The following is a 16,312-nucleotide window of genomic DNA, read 5'->3' as shown; positions in this document are numbered from 1 at the left end:
TCTGCACGAGTTGTGGGGCGATGCGATATAGATGTGGACTGGGTAAGTTTTGCCATTAAGGGTGGTTTCATTAATACGCTGGAGCTTTTCCGTCGCCGAAGGGTCACCACTGCTTATTATAGCCAAGTTCTTTTAATTTTTGATGTCTACTGTAGCGGCGCGAGCCTCTGCAGCGGTCAGGGCCGCTGAGACGCTCAGCGCGTCGTGAAGCGTTCGTGGGCTCCATTGAGGTAGGAAAAGGCCAGTTGGCGGACGCAAAATAAGCGTTGCAACGTGCTGCGTACCTTGGGAACGTTTTGATGCTCGGGTAGTCCATCCATCAGCGTCGGTGACAAATTTTGGAGCCATTGATGCCAGCAGGAGTCCGGGCCTTTGGCTTACTTGACGGAGGGTGTACACTCCCAGCGTTTAGGGCTAGCTGGGCGCCCTGCCAGGTCCGTGACAGAAACACTGAAACTCACAATACGTTGGTCCGATCAGAACAGAAGTTGGCCAGGAGGTTCGGATAACGTACTAGACGAGCTGACCTGTGTCTGAGAGCTCGACCTTGTTGAATAATTTGGCATTCAGGTCTTTCCTCCGGAGCGATGCGAAGGCACGTATGCTTGGACAGAAGCGACGAGAGCGCCCCCTCGGGCGTCTCGGAGGTTTTCGATGAGATCAGACTGGGACACTCGTCGAGCAGCGTCGGAAATCTCACCCACCTCCTCTCCTCGCAACGTGTTTATATAAATACGCATTTGGTGCTGCAGCTAAACTTCCCTTCCCCTCCCTCCTTCCCTCTCGTCTCTCCACGTCCTTTCGAGCGACGGAAGAAGTCGCGTTTGCTCTCTATATATGGTGATTGGAAAGGAGGAAAGGCACGCTTAATTCTGCAGCCCTGAGCCGTGCTCCCTCAAGGGCTGCAGAAGATAGCGCCAACCTTTTCCTTTCCCTCAAGAACCACTTATCATCAGCCCTTGGGAGCACGGCGCAGAACGCGCGTTTGCTCTCTGACGTGCGTTCGCTCTACATGAAAGCGCGCGTCCCTCGCTCCCTTTCACTCGCACATACAGCGTCCGGAGCGCAGCGACGATTTCATCACCGTTGACGTCATACGGAACCGCACGGCGACGACGACGGCGGCAGAAATCCGCTTTGGAGTGTCCGTATAATTGCTATCGCAATAAAACCATCATCATCAGCAATGGCTCGAGCATCGTCTTCTCCCACAGCAGGACGTAGGCGCCCTTATGGTCCCGGTGTGTTCCAAAGGTAGGGCAAACCGTTATTCAAATAGGAAAGGAAAATTTCCTCCCCGCCCTCCCACCGCTCTCCCGACTTCTTCGCCGTTTTTCGCTCTCCCATTGGACGAGGCTCGACACGTGACGAATAACCCGTGCGGCTATCGTTATCGTGGGAAAACGGCGCCATTAGTGAGCGTAGAAACAACGGGACACATGTGCGCTGTGCCTGAGCGTAGGCTTTTTACATTTTTGAGGACGCGCTCAGCCGCAGCACGATGCCGACTTGCTGTGCTTTTGGATGTTCAAATAGCATTGCCAAGTGGGGCAAGCTTTTTGCGGTTCCTCGTGGCAAACGAAACCTCAAACGGCGAGCGATATGGCTCCACCGTATCGGAAGAAGGAAATTTGACTGCCACCGAGGGCGTTCATTGCTGAGGGAGGTTCCGATTGCTGTTCTCATCCAGTTAGTGATGAACGCGGGAAGGTGGGGGCGCTGCGAGCGCGCGACGCCAGCAAACGTGTGTTGTGTCGGCTCCGCCGATTTTAGGCTGGGGCCGCGGCCGAAATCACCCTACCCAGGCAAAACTGGCATCGAACGATCCGGAACATCGAGCCGAACAGCTGGATACGAAAGTCTTCCAGGTGGGCCCATTTTCTCCTAATTTACGGCCGTTTTTCGACCGACCACGTCGGTGCCGTCGTTAGCGACGCCGACGCCCGGCCGGGTGGAATCAGCCCTCCGAGGGCAAAATGGCGGAATCCGCGCTCCAATTGCGCGCGTACGACCCTGAGGCGATGGCGTCGACCACGGTCCCCACCACCGGTGACGCAAATTCGACGGTTTTTTCGAAAATTCGGAGTCAAGCTTTACTTCAAGCGGCCGAACGCCGCTCCCAGGACAAAGCCAAGATGACGGCGTCCAACGCCACCCCGGCCGCCGGCTCATCGGTCGGAAACATGAACGCTCCCGCGACGCGCGCCACGGGACGCAAGGGCAAGGCGTTCACGAAGTGGAAGCCGCGCCCAATGATCAAATCTGCTCCCGAAGACTACGTTATAGTCATCAAGCCCAGAGAACGTGTTTCTCTTCACGAGGCGTTCACGGAAACCGGCTACGGCACCGCCATCTCGGCGTACCTCGGGCCGGAACGGGCCCGCGCCACCTCTGTTCTGCCATCGCGAGACCAAAACATCATCATCGTGCATACCCTGGACATCGAGGCGGCCGACCGGCTCATCGGGGACGTTGCAGTGAATACCGAGAAGGGAGCGGTCCCACTTCACGGTTACTTGAGACAAGACGGCGGCAACACGTGCCACGGAGTGATCGTGGTCCGTAACACGGACACCACGGAAACTCTTCAACACCGAGTGTGCTGGCGTGCCGGCACCATCGTGGAAATCCGAAAATTTGGAACATCCAACAAGGCACGCATCACCTTCGCGGGTAAGGAGAAGCCCCATTACGTTTCTGTGCAAAACTATTACAAAACTATCCCCGCCTGCGGCCAGTCTGCGGCCAATGCATGTCCAAACTTGCAGCCGAACATGTGTGGACTCTGCGGACTCCATGCTCCGCTAGTGGAGGGAGTGCGGGCCCCTCACAACTGTGTTCCCCGTTGTTCTGTGTGCGGTGGTGCCCATGCCACCAACTCTCGCGACTGTGCGGCAAAATTCCGCACACCCAAGACGGCCGCCAAAAAGAGCGGGAAACAGAAAATGACGCCCAAGAACAAAAGCCGCCATCTTGGGCAACCCAGCGACCAGCCGCCACCACACGGCGGCCTGGAGAAACGAGCGGCGGAGACGCACGGCAAAACCGGGGCCTGGGTCAATGCCGTCAAAAACGGACGCCAGGTGAGCAATTCGGGCGGGGCTGCTTCTTACCCCCCTCTTACTCCCCTCCCAAGCGCGCGGAGCGCCGAGCAAGATCAAATAGCAGCACTTAGGGCCCAAAACGAGATGCTGCCAAAAAAAATTTACGAATTAGAATCCAAAATCAACCAGCCTCTTTCTCCTCCCTCCCTCCCCGCGACTGAGGTAATGGAAAGTGAGCTCGTGGAGCCGAAGGCGGCAACAAGCGCGGAGGCCGCATTCGAGGCCCATTTCGAGGCCCGTTTCGGGGCCATAGACGCCCGCTTCGCCACCTTGGAAAACCAAATCTCAATGATGGTTACCGCTATCTCAAGATTGCAAGAAACAATTCCCGCGATGATTGCCCAACAAATTGCGCTCCTCGCGCCCCTCGCGCAGGCCCGGCGGTCCCTACAAGGACGTATCCGGCCGCCCTCTCAAAACTTCTAGACGCACCCCCGAGGTAGGTGATGACGACAGCTGCTCGCTCTCCGGTATGGAGGACTCCGCCCTCCTTGTGAGTGCTGGCTCCGGAGCAGCGTCACTACAACCCAACCTCAGCCTAACTGACCATGGCGAGCAGTCCTAAGATCAGGCGCTCCCCAAAAAACAATTCGGCGACCCCTGTTCACATTGTCCAGTGGAACTGTCGGGGCTTCCGGTCCCGCGCGAAGCGGGCGAATCTCCGACATTTCCTTTCAACTCTCGACTCGCTTCCGGCGGTGGTTGCCCTCGAGGAGCCAGGGAGCGGCGCCACCCTTACAAGCTACATCACCTTCCAGCAGGACCCCTCTTCCTGCGTCTGTGTGCATAAAAATTATACAGCTAATCTAGTCGACTTGAAACTTGAAACTGAATATTCGTATGTGATGGTTACACTTCTTCCGCTCAAGAAACACGATGCACCACTCCACATACTCAACATATACTGTTCCCCCAGACTCAAAAATATAACGTTCGCAGCGCTCTTTAGGCGCGCTCTAAAGGCTGCGGGCAGGGACCCCCTGATGATTGTGGGCGATTTCAACGCCCACAGTACTCTCTGGGGGTACGTGCGTGAGGAGAAGCGTGGACGCAAGCTAGCGGAACTTACGTCCACGCTGGGCCTGACTCTCCACACCGACCCTGCATATCCAACGCGGGTGGGAAACTCCGTGACCCGGGATACGTGTCCGGATCTTACCTTTACCAAAACATTAGACACGCAGAATGGGCCAACACCGAGGAAACCCTCGGGAGTGACCACTGCCTTATCACTACCACCGTAATGACTAAACCATTGGCAAGACCACACGCACAAGCTGGGCTCCCCGACTGGAATAAGTTCCGGCAAAGATACATCAATTCGGCCTCTATCCGCGAACAAGGATACCACGCGTGGGCACAAGAATTGGTTACCCACCTTCGTTCGACGGAAACCCAAATTCAACTCTCGGGGGCAAAGCCGGAGGTAGACAACCACCTTCTGCACCTCTGGGAGGCGCGGCACAGCCTCGTCCGCAGATGGCGCCGCCAAAAACATAATAGAAAGCTCAAAATTCGCATTGCCGAGCTCACCCAGCGAGCGGCAGAGTACGCGGCCCAGCTCGCCGACTCGAACTGGGTCGAGTCGAAAGACATCAAAAATGAAAAGAACTTGGCTATAATAAGCAGTGGTGACCCTTCGGCGACGGAAAAGCTCCAGCGTATTAATGAAACCACCCTTAATGGCAAAACTTACCCAGTCCACATCTATATCGCATCGCCCCACAACTCGTGCAGAGGAGTAATTCACAACGTGGAACTGAACACCCTAACCGAAGAACTGATGCGAGAACTCCGAGCCCCCAATTATGAAATTATCCGCCGTGTTACCGCTGTAACACGGCGGCCAGACAAATGTCTAGCCGGAGCACGTGACGCCTCTTCCGCGCCCTAATTGACCCGACTCAAACACGCGCCGAGACAGAAAAACATCTCCAACGAGCTATTGATAGCTTCGATGGAGATACCTCAAAATTAGCGTACAAACTACGCGACCAGTACCTTTGCACTCAACAGGACCCCCGAGGGCCCGCGTACTCGTATGCAGGTTCAGAGAACGCGGAGCTGGATCAGCCGTTCCAGCTGCATGACCTGAAGGCGGCCCTAGCTAAAATGAAACGAGGAACGGCACCGGGACGGGACAAGATAACCGTGAAACTGCTTGCCAATCTTCCCGACCCCACCTACGATACCCTCCTCGCTTTCATCAACTCGATCTGGCTTGGTGAGGCACCCCTCCCAATCGAATGGAAGACCGCTCTGGTAACTTTCATTCCAAAAGCCGGCAAAGCCATAAACACAGACAACCTCCGCCCCATCTCCCTCACGTCTTGTGCGGGAAAGCTGATGGAGACCATGGTGCGGGACAGGCTGTCTGGGTTTCTGGAAACCCAAAATGCATTCGCAGACACCATGTTTGGTTTCCGCCCGCACCGGTCCGCGCAGGATGTTCTGCTTCAACTCGACCGAGAAATTCTCAACCCTGTCGAATACCCCCTCAACGATTAGGCTATACTCGCCCTAGACTTGAAGGGGGCTTTCGACAATGTCACACGCGAAATTATCCTGCAACATCTCTCCCAGACCAACTGTGGACATAACACATTCCAGTATGTCAAGCAATTTCTCTCGGATCGACAATCTTTCATCCGAATCCAAGACGAAGAACATGGCCCCTATCAACTGGGAACGAGAGGTACCCCACAGGGCGCGGTCCTCTCGCCGTTACTTTTTAATATGGCCATGATAAAGCTTCTGGCTCAGCTGGCGAAGGTCGAAGGCGTCCAGCACGCGCTGTACGCCGACGACATAACCATCTGGGCCAAACACGGATCGGTTGGAGACATTGAGGCCAACCTGCAGCAAGCAGCGGAGATCGTGGACGTCTACGCCCGCCGCTGCGGCCTTCAGTGCTCCCCATTCAAATTCGAATTTGTGCACATTCGCCCGTCGCCTAAGTGCACCACCAAAATGGAGCTATTCCTGGCCAGCGGCCCGATACCCGAACACGATGAGATTCGAGTGCTTGGTCTCTTTATCCACAAACACAAACGAGTTGATACAACAACAGCCAAATTGCGTAAGGTGGGGGACCAGGTGGGCCGGATGGTCCGCCGGGTTTCCAACAAACGCGGGGGGTTACGGTGCAAAGACGCCTTGCGGCTGGCGCATGCATTCGTGACCAGTCGAGTTCTCTACTCGACTCCTTACCTCCACCTGCGCAAGTATGACGAGAACGCCCTCGAGGTGATTCTCAGGAAGATGTACAAGCGTGCCCTTGATCTCCCGATAACCACGTCCAACCACCGCCTCATGGGCCTGGGGATGGTAAACACTTTCGCGGAGCTCCGGGAGGCACACTTGACAAATCAATATACAAGACTTTCAAAGACGCCGTCGGGACGCTGCCTATTAGCCCGACTACACATCCAGCACCCAACACTAACGGAAGTCCGCGTACGCATCCCCGAAGTCTGGAGGTACGCCCTGCACGCGCGGCCTCTTCCGGCCAACATGACACGTGACGACCACAGTGGCAGGCGCCTTGCGCGGGCGGAGGCACTGGCCCGCCACTATGGGAACAAACACGGAATCTTCTACGTGGACGCCTCCGGCCCTCATCATGGGGGGTGGTACACGGCCAGCAGTCGTCCATGAAAACGTCGCGGTGAATGGCCTAACATTCAGAGCTCAAGACATAACACACGCGGAGGAAGTTGCCATCGCGCTAGCTGCCGCAGACCAGGACTCGCGCGTCATCATCACCGACTCGAGAGGGGCCTGCAGAAATATTGAACAGGGGTACATTCCTCTCATTGCGTCTCGCATCCTTCAAAACAGTGAGTACCTCGGGGCCCCCGCGTCTCGAATGATCGTATAGGCTCCTGCTCATATGGGCCTCGAAGGCAACGAAACGGCAGACGCCGCTGCCCGCGCGCTCACTCTCCGGGCAACGCCTTCAGACCCTTCCGAAATGGATCCCGAACCCAATCCGGCCCTAACTTTTCAAGAAATTACTCAACTATACCAATTCGGCCACGCAATTTATCCTAAGCCCTGTAAGGGCCTTACAAAGGCAGAGGAACGTACACTCCTCCGCCTTTACACCAAAACACTGCTGTGCCCGGCAGTTTTAAAGCACTTTGATCCTGCCTGTACAGGAAAATGCCCGCACTGTGCGGAGAAGTCTTCGGACATCTTCCACATGGTGTGGGCATGCCAATCAACCCCGAGCCTCACCCCAAAACCAAACCCCACCCGGGAGGACTGGGAGGCAGCCCTGCTCGGCTGCTCCGACCTGGCGAATCAGAAGGCCCTGGTCGACCGAGCACAAGCCGCGGCGGCCGCCAATGGGCTCCTGTAATGAGGAGCCCACCTAGTGAGTGTGAGAGGTGGCCTCCTCCGGGCCACCTCAAGCTTCCTCCGTGTTAATTAAATAAAGCTTTTTCATCATCATCATCAAGGTGGGGGCGTTCGCGAGTTCACCTTCAGTTCACGACTGAGTAAAAAAAAGTCCCGATTTATGCTCTACGGCGAACAAAAGGGTGCATTTTGGCAATACGAATACCCGCTTGACTTCTCATAAAAGTAGCATAATGGAAGAATCGCCAATTAAAGAGCAAAACGCAGAAAGCGCGCCAACACACGGGAACCAATTAAGGAATATAACTGAGGCTGAAAGAAAAGCGCGCGGATGCATTTTGGAAATAAAAAAAACACGTTGAGGGCATTTAGCACATAAATGTCTACGCCGTGTTGTGTGCGCATAGTTCGGTTTAGCTCTTTGTTTTCGTAAATGCGTCAGGTAAACAGAACACCAATCGATTCCTAGAAACAATCAGCAGTAGTAAAGACTGCTTAGGATTGTGTTTAACTTGTTCTTCTACCTTTCGTTTTCCTCATCTGAGCGACGCAGATTCTACTAATAATTGAAGGTACCACATATCTGACGTAGATATCTTACGTACGAACAGCCTTGTTTCAGCAGTAAGGGCAAAAAGCTGTTTCAGCTTTTTTTCCCTTACCTCCCCCATCACGTTGATGGAAAAAAATAAAGGTTATTATTATTATGATTAAGTGTGCCCAGAACAATCGCGTTTCGAGCAAGCGCTTCAACGCACCGCATGGGATACGAAAGGAAGCGGGCTGTAGCGGCCGCGCGCTTCGCTCACCCATGGCGGGCGAGAGCGAGGGGCGAGGAGGACACGGCGCGGAGAGGAAGAGTTTGCGCTGCCTTTGCAAAAAAGAAAGAAAAAAAAACACCGCATATCCACGAAGTGAATGATGATGAGTGGGCGAAGCACCGGGGGATTATTCGGGTAACGGTGGTGGTGGTGAAAACTTTATCGAATCGTTTGAGCCTTATGCGGTTACACCTTAGGAATGGGTTGGCTCTTGGCTGCGTGCAGTGGCTGGGAGCTGGTGCTTCTCAGCGACGACTAAAGCCCATTCCGTTAGCTGTTTTTGCACAGCCGGATCAGAGCTGGACACCACAGCCTCCCATCGCTCGAGGTCAGCGAGTTGCCAATCGGAAGGTGGTCGGAGCTCAGAGCATAAACATAGAATGTGGTGGAAATCCGCTGTAGGCACACCGCAGAGTGTATCCTCGGGCGAGAAAAGTCCCGGGTGTATTAGTGCTAGATGGGCGGGGAGAGAAAATGCGGGATTGTAGCTGGCGCCACGTCAGCTGCTGCAGTTTGGTGAGATATTTTTGTGGTGGTGGGTACCGGAGTCTTTCCTCTCTGTAATGAAGGGAAATTTCATGATATGAGACCGTGCGCTCGCGAGCGTCTCCCCAGTTGGTGGCCTGCCCTGCTCGGCTGACGAATCCTCGAGCTAGAGAATGGGCGGCCTCGTTTCCGGGGTGACCCGCTTGAGCAGGGACCCATAAAGTTTGGATCGGCCTCATAAGGAGGGGGTGGGGGGGGATCCGAGCTAGAAGTCGTGAAGCCGCGCCCGATATGCGTTCGCGGATGAAGTTGGGGACCGCGGTCTTGGAATCACTAAAGATGTGAGTGGCAGAGGTGGAGGAGATAGCTAGGGCAATGGCTGCCTCCTCGGCCTCCATAGAGGAGGTGGCGACGACCGAGCCAGTGACCTGCAGGATCACGGAGTTGGAGACGACGCTTATGGCGAAGGCTGGGGATGAGGGGTAAGAGGCGGCGTCGACATAGACGGTATCTGTTCGCGTGCCGTAATGCTTGTGAAGAGCCTCCGCACGGGCCGCTCTGCGAGCCGTGTGGTGCTCCGGGTGCATGTTTTTGGGGAGGGGATGTACCGTGAGTAGACGGTGGATGTGGGGTGGAAGAGTGTTCTGCGAGAGGCAGTATCCAGGGGCGTTGAGGCCAATGCGGGTCAAAAGGCGTCGACCAGCAGCGGTGGAAGAGAGCCGCTCGAGTTGGGCCGAGCGGTGAGCTTCATTAAGTTCTGCGAGGGTGTTGTGGACCCCCATGTGGAGGAGCCTTTTGTTTGATTTGTATCGGGGTAGGTTGAGGGCCGCTTTGTAAGCCGATCGAATAAGGGCGTGGACTTTATCTTCTTCTACCCGGGAGAGGAAAAGGTAGGGCAATGAGTACACTACCCTACTGAGATCAAAGGCTTGTACTAGCCGTCTGAGATCATGTTCGCGCATGCCTCGGTGTCGGTTAGCTATGCGGCGGATGAGTCGTACCGTCTGGTGAATGGTGGCCGTGAGTTTGGAAATAGTGGCAGTGTTCTTGCCATTGTTTTGAAGGAGGCTACCAAGGATGCGAACCTTCTCAACCTCGGGAATGGGAGTGCCGTCAATGGTCACTGTCAATGCGGGTGGAGGTCCGATATCCTGTCGTCCCTTGGGGGGGGGGGGGGCGGAGGACGAGGAGTTCAGATCTGGTGGGGGAACAGGCTAAACCAACTTGGGCTGCACAGGCTGTTACTATGTTAGCTCCTGCCTGCAGTGTCTCTACCATAGCGCCAACACTGCCTGTGGTGGTCCACAGTGCGATGTCGTCCGCGTAGAAAGAGTGCGAGAGAGTGGGAATGGAGGCCAGGGCGCGTGCCATGGGAATTAGGGTGATGTTGAAAAGGAGAGGAGAAAGGACTGATCGGGTTGCCTCGGCTGCCTAGGGGGAATGTAAGTGAGGAAAGAGATCCGAAGGTTATCTGAGCTGTGCGGTGGCGAAGAAAGGCCGCAATGTACTGATGTGTGCGTTTGCCGACCTGGAGTGACGAGAGCGCTTCCAGGATGGCCGCATGGTGTACATTGTCAAAGGCTTTGGTTAGGTCAAGAGCTAGGATGGCACGATTGCGTTTAGCGTGTCGGGGGTGTAGGACATCTTCTGAAAGTTGTAGCATTACGTCTTGAGTGGAGAGGTGCGGGCGAAAGCCGATCATGGTGTCGGGGTTGTTGTCGTCCATATGGTTCTGGAGTCTACCAAGGACGACGTGTTCGAAGAGCGTGCCTAAGCATGAGGTGAGGGAGATAGGTCTGAGGTTCTTGATTTCGAGAAGTTTGCCTGGTTTGGGAATGAAAGTGATGCGGGCGTGTGTCCACTGCGCTGGGAGTGTGCCATTACGCCAGCATTGGTTGAAAAGTTCCTTAATTGCTTTGATTGATAGGTCATCTAGGTTGCGGAGTATTTTGTTTGTAATTCCGTCTGCTCCTGGAGCCGATGTAGTTCGAAGACGGTGCATTGCCGCTCGGACCTCGGATGTGGAGATTTCCTCATCCAAGGCCGGGTTTGGAGCACCGGTGTAGGAGGGTAGGGGGATGGGCGTGCTGGTGGTCAGGTTGAGAGCCTGGTGGTTGAGAGCCTGAAGGAGGGCGTCGTCCTCCAAAGGTAGCTGGTGTAGTATGCGGGGAACGTTCTTGCGTTTAATGGCCTTTGTATGACCTGGATCTAAGAGAAAACGCAGGAAGGACCAGGTGTCTTTGAGACCAAGATTGCCGCTCATGCGGCAACACACCTGCCCCCATTGCTGGTGAGCAAGACTGCTGGCATGGGCCTCAATCTCAGCAACGAGGCGGGCTATGCGCCGTTTCAGGATCGGTTGTGTTTTTGAGCTAGCCAGCGCTTTTGAAGGCTGGCATGGGCTTCTCACATGTGAAGGAGTCGGCTATCCGCTGCCGCTACTTCTTTCGGCTCGGGAATGGTGTATGTTGCGTGTTCTACATGTTGCGTTAGCGAGGTTGCCCAAGCGTCGAGATGCGCGATTGTGTCCGGGGCCGTCTGCCGGAGTCGGCGAAACTTATCCCAGTCGACCACGCGGACTGCACGTCGCTTGGGCGGTGCGAGAGAGGAGATACTGAACTCGGTGCAGAGGACGTAGTGATCGCTTCCGAGGGAATGTATGGTGTTGGTCCAGCGACCATCTCTGATGTGTTTCGAGAGTGTGAGGTCGGGGCTGGTGTCGTGTTGGACGCTAGATCCAATGCGGGTGGGGAAGGAAATGTCATTGAGAAGTGAGAAGCCTTTATTTTGGAGAAAAGTCCAAACGGCTGTGCCTTTGCGACAGTTTTTGCGGTAGCCCCAGCTGATGTGGTTTGCGTTGAAGTCACCCACAACCAGAAGGGGACTGCCTGAACTGAGGACAAGGGCTTTGCGCATAGCCTCAATGAGGGGGGCTGGAGGGCTTTTAGGTGGGCTGTAGAGGTTGAGAATGTAGAGGCTGGTGGTCTTGCGTGTGCGGGGGAGGAGTTCGAGTAGGATACCGTCAATGTCGGCTACCTCTAGGGGGTGCTCAACGGCGGGAAAATTACGGTGGATTAAGGTTGCTATTCTAGAATTGGGGTTGGTTGGTGGGTTCGTATACGGTGTAATTTCTGAGTTTGACAGAGACCAGAGTTTCCTGTAAGGCAATGATCGTTGGGATTTCTCCGGGGGGAAGGTTTTGAAGGTGGAGTTGCAGGTTGTCCCGTTTAGCACGGAAACCCCTGCAATATTCCACTGCCATACTCTAATGCTGTGATGCTTCCCAGCCGTGTTGAGCGATTACGGAGGGATCGGAGGGCGTGGGGCGCTGAATGCGACCTCTGGAGAAAATCTCGTTTACCTGGGTTTGTAATTGAGAGTATGAAGCTTCTTGTGCGCATTGGCGCTTTTCAATGGCTTCGAAGCGGGTGGATATATTAGTCATCCAGCAAGCTGTGTCTGAGCGGAGAGAGTGCAGAGCACGTTCGAGCGTCTGTAGTGACGTCGTTACGAGTGCGAGCTGCTCGGCAACCGGCTGAAGCGCCAGTTCATTCTCAGTATTCGATTTCCTTTTGGCAGGAGGACTGCGTGTGGGTGACGTGGCGCGCGAGGGTGAGGCGGATGAGGATCCTGGAACGTCGGAACGTGTCCGGGGCTGCACCACTGGCGGCAACATTACCGGGGAGTGATCTCGCCTTAAAAGGGCCTGTAATTGCTGTTTTAATTGGGAAATTTCGTGGCTTTGGTGAGCTAATTATGCTTGGAGCTCCGCGTTTTCTTTCTCGAGCGAAGAAAGTTGAGGACGCCAGCTCACCTGTCTGTCGATGTTCTGGCCTTTTTGCCCTGGGAGTGGCGGGAACGACACCGAACGGCTTCGATATCGGCCTTGTCGGGAGCTTGTTCTCGAACGGCTTCTGGACCTTGAAGGGGATCGGTGGTGACTTCTTGAGTTTCTGGAACTCTCGGGTGGAGACACAGGGGGTGGACTCGCTGGTGGTGTTGTCCGGGTGGTGAATTTGGCAGTGTTGTTGCTTGAGTTGCCGGAGCGGTCGAAGCAGATCTTGCAGCGCCTGGTCCCCCTGAATTGCACTCCACCGCGAAGTATGCACTTGGGTGTGCAGTCCGGCGTTGGCTTTACTGGATGGGCTATGCCGCAGCGTGGACAAAGACCGGTGCGCTCTTTTGGGCAGACGTCGGCACGATGTCCTGGCTTGCGACAGTTGAAGCAGGCCTCAACTTTAGCCTTGAATGGGTGGCAGGAGTAGACGGTGCCGTAGAAGTTCAGCTGCCGTGGAACTTCAGTGGTGTTGATGAAAGTCACCAAGGTGGACTTGGTGCGATCGAGCTGGCGTGCGTCGGCGATGGTGAAGGTGAGGCTTGGGTTAAGAGCCACTAGGTCTTCCTATATCTCCTCTTGAGACTGGTTGTACACGGCGTTGTACAGGATTCCCTTGATTGCGTCGTCGGGGGCAGCGACATACGCCTTCATCGGGTACTGTTGGTCGTTGAGTTGTAGGCCTTGGAGCTGAACGTATCGCTTCATTCGGGGTTCGGAGGGCGTACTCACAGTCAGATAGTTGTTGTGTGGGTTAATCCGGAGCTTGTCTTGGCTCCTCGCTTGATAGTAGTCAATCTCTGCTCCAGCACAGAGGATCGGGAGGAGAGCACCTCCGTTGATGGGTCGAAGATCGAGGCTCCCGCGCGGTCGGAAAACAATCTTGAAGTCCGTGGCCGGTAGCCGGAGTAGAGGAGTGTGTTTCTTCAACTTCGGCAAAGCAGACTTGCCTTGCGGCGGGGCGGCAGGCTTGCCTGGACCTGCCGGGGATCCGGATAGCGCTGACGTGTCACTCGCCGGCGCTTGCTTCAGCGCGGGGTAGATCTTGTTGCGGGCCCGAATGGCTCGGGACCAGCGTGGGTCATCCTCAAATTCTTGGGGCGAAAGCTCTTCTCCCTCGACGTGGTACGGCATCTTGCGACGCGTACCCGGAGGTGAGACGGGGCGATGAGCAGCCGGCGGCGTTCGTTAGGCCCGGCGGCCTGGACCAGCCCGGCGTCGGAGGAAAATCGACGAAAAATAGGAAAATCTGGACGGAAATGATCTAAACACGGAGCGGACTGGTGCCGGGCACCTTCACAGACCAATTCTGGTAGAATTCAGGCCATTCCCAGTCGATTATCCGCCACGAAGAGTGAAAAATGTTGTCGCAGTTTCACCCGAAAGGCGAAGCACCAATTTCGATAGCAAATTATTAGAGAGCTATACGGAGTAAGGATAGTAGTTTTATCAGCTGTATAAACTTGGACATGCAGCAGCACCAGTAACGCGCAGAACTGTTGTCGACGCCGTCGGCGTTTTGCCCGCGTTCGCATCAAACGCGCGCGGCGTTTTTATATAAATACGTATTTGGTGCCGCAGCTAAACATCGCCTCCCCTCCCTCCCTCCCGTCCCCCCAAAGCCATTCGCGCGACGGAGAAAGTTGCGTTTGCTCTCTATATATAGAAAGGAGGAAAGAGACGCTTAATTCTGCGGGCCTTCAGGGAGCATGGCAAAGGTTGGCGCTAAGGGCTGCAGAAGATAGCGCCAACCTTTCCCTTTCCCTCAAGAACCACTTATCATCATGGCGCAGAACGCGCGTTTGCTCTTCGACGTGCGTTCGCTCCCCGTGAAAGCACGCGTCCCTCGTGCCCTTTCACTCGCACACACAGCGTCCGGAGCGCGGCGACGATTTCATCCCCATTGACGTCATACGGAACCTCACGGCGACGGCGACGACGACGGCGACGCCGACGGCAGAAATCTGCTTTGGAGTGTCCATATAATTGCTATCGCAATGAAATAACGGAGCCTATGTGGAGCGCGTCAGTACCCTCCGGAGCCAAGCGGCGCGATCTTCGGGTAACCGTGAATGCCCCAACGCCGGGAAGCGCACCGAGGCGGCGAGAGCGCGGGAAGCGGTGACAAAACGCCGGAAGCGTTCTCTACCTGAGGTTGGGGGCGCCGATGCTCGGTTCAAGCGCGAGCTTCGTGAGCCCGCAGCTCGGGGTCTGCTTGCCGGCGTTGCCGTGCTGCTGCAGCTTTTCGCGCCCTCAGCTCCGGGTCCGCATGCCGGCGTCGCCGTGCTGCAGCAGCTTTGCTAGCCCTCGACTCCGATTGCAGTTGAGCCGCCACTCTCGCCTTTTGATCCATAGCGGGCGCGCCGTTATCAGAAGCGACCGTTATCGTCTATGGCTGAAGGGAGAAAGAGAGCGCGTGTCGGCAACGAACGCCCTTGTGCGCCGCAGCGCCCCTAGAGGACTCCATGCAAACCAAAGCTACGGACGACGACGACTACGAGGGGGGGACAAGGCTCGCGGCCCTAAGGTGTTTCACCCCTAATACAGGGATCTTATACCCCTGTCAGACGGGCATCCGCAAACTCCTTTTAACTCCGTCGTCTTTATGTTGAGGGAGATGCATGCGATGTCAGACGGTCGCCCTTCCACTAAGGGAGTTTAACGGACCTTTTGGTCAAGGGAGATCGGCGATCTCCCTCAGCGGCTCAAGGGAGTACTCTCGTGCCCATGCTTGTTATTGTAAAGCGGAGAATTTAATTATGGTTTGCATTAAAAATAATGCATGTCGAGTGTTTTTCAAAACAGTTCTGTTGAAATAAATAAACGTTCAAGTACAATTCAGCAACATTTATGCTTGCTGCTAGACTATACTCTCGACCACTCTCGACCTGTAGGCAATAGGCCTAGTGCTAGGCGCGTCTATTCAACAGTTTGTAGCTCTACACGAGACATGGAGCACCCGGCACTGGAACTTTCAGCGAGGCCGCCTGCGCCCCCGAGGGCAACGTGGACTGAAGGTGAAACTTGGAAGTTGATTCGCCTCTGGGAGGATAACCTGCACCTACTCAGAGGAGAAAAGCATAACACAAAAGTGTATGCAGCAATTGTCGACGCTCTTCGCGAAAGCGGCATCATAAAAACGAAAAAGCAAGTGAAAGAAAACTCGACAATCTGACGCAACGATACAGGTAAGTAGCATCTCGTTATATATAAAGTGCACGCTACGAGAGCAATTGTAGTGTCTTCGATGTACTTGCGCATATTGTTGCAAAATGTGCGAGCGGCACATTTGCGCATTTGTACAGGCGTCCTATACATTGCAGGTGCCGAAGTGGGCCGGCATCTTCGACGAGGTTTACAACTTTCGGCGAAACGTACGAGCGGTGGACGTACTACTATACCCGTGTTTGCACAGTAATCAACGGGCAACCGCAAGTAACCAACCGAGTCTCGCATGTGGTTCACGCAGTTTACAGAGTATGCTGGGCCCGCACAAGTTGCCCGCAGCCGCTCAGCCAACACAACAATAAATGTCCAAAGAACAAGCTGGGCGCGCCTCGCTTGCGTTTCTGAGGCAAACGCTTATCAAAAATATATCAACATATTCCTGAGCGCGTGAAATATGAACGCGGGGCGGTCCGTATGCGACGCTGTGGGTAATAATTAATGTTAATTGTGTCATTCTTTTGAAGATGCTTTCTCTG

The 16,312-nt window shown here is 55.1% G+C and overlaps 1 protein-coding gene across 1 annotated transcript; it reads left to right on the top strand.

The window, feature by feature from the left end:
* The first annotated feature begins 1,976 nt into the window (after nt 1-1,976).
* On the top strand, nt 1,977-5,612 carry LOC125945818 (uncharacterized). Its single transcript, XM_049668116.1, has 3 exons — nt 1,977-3,083; nt 5,121-5,328; nt 5,512-5,612. Exons 1-3 carry the CDS (start codon nt 1,977-1,979, stop codon nt 5,610-5,612), a joined length of 1,416 nt encoding a protein of 471 aa, XP_049524073.1.
* Nucleotides 5,613-16,312: the final 10,700 nt, after the last annotated feature.

This window comes from Dermacentor silvarum, chromosome 5, assembly GCF_013339745.2.
Source record: "Dermacentor silvarum isolate Dsil-2018 chromosome 5, BIME_Dsil_1.4, whole genome shotgun sequence".
NCBI lineage: Eukaryota > Metazoa > Arthropoda > Arachnida > Ixodida > Ixodidae > Dermacentor > Dermacentor silvarum.
Note: the sequence above shows the minus strand (reverse complement) of the source record. Positions and strands in the feature narration are given on the sequence as shown.

Excerpts from the sequence above, each read along its gene's own strand:
- LOC125945818 (XM_049668116.1), top strand. The coding sequence starts at position 1,977 with ATGGCGGAATCCGCGCTCCAATTGCGCGCGTACGACCCTGAGGCGATG. Across the intron at positions 3,084-5,120 it reads CCGTCAAAAACGGACGCCAG|GACCCCCGAGGGCCCGCGTA; the intron begins GTGAGCAATTCG and ends TGCACTCAACAG. Across the intron at positions 5,329-5,511 it reads CATCAACTCGATCTGGCTTG|ACACCATGTTTGGTTTCCGC; the intron begins GTGAGGCACCCC and ends ATGCATTCGCAG.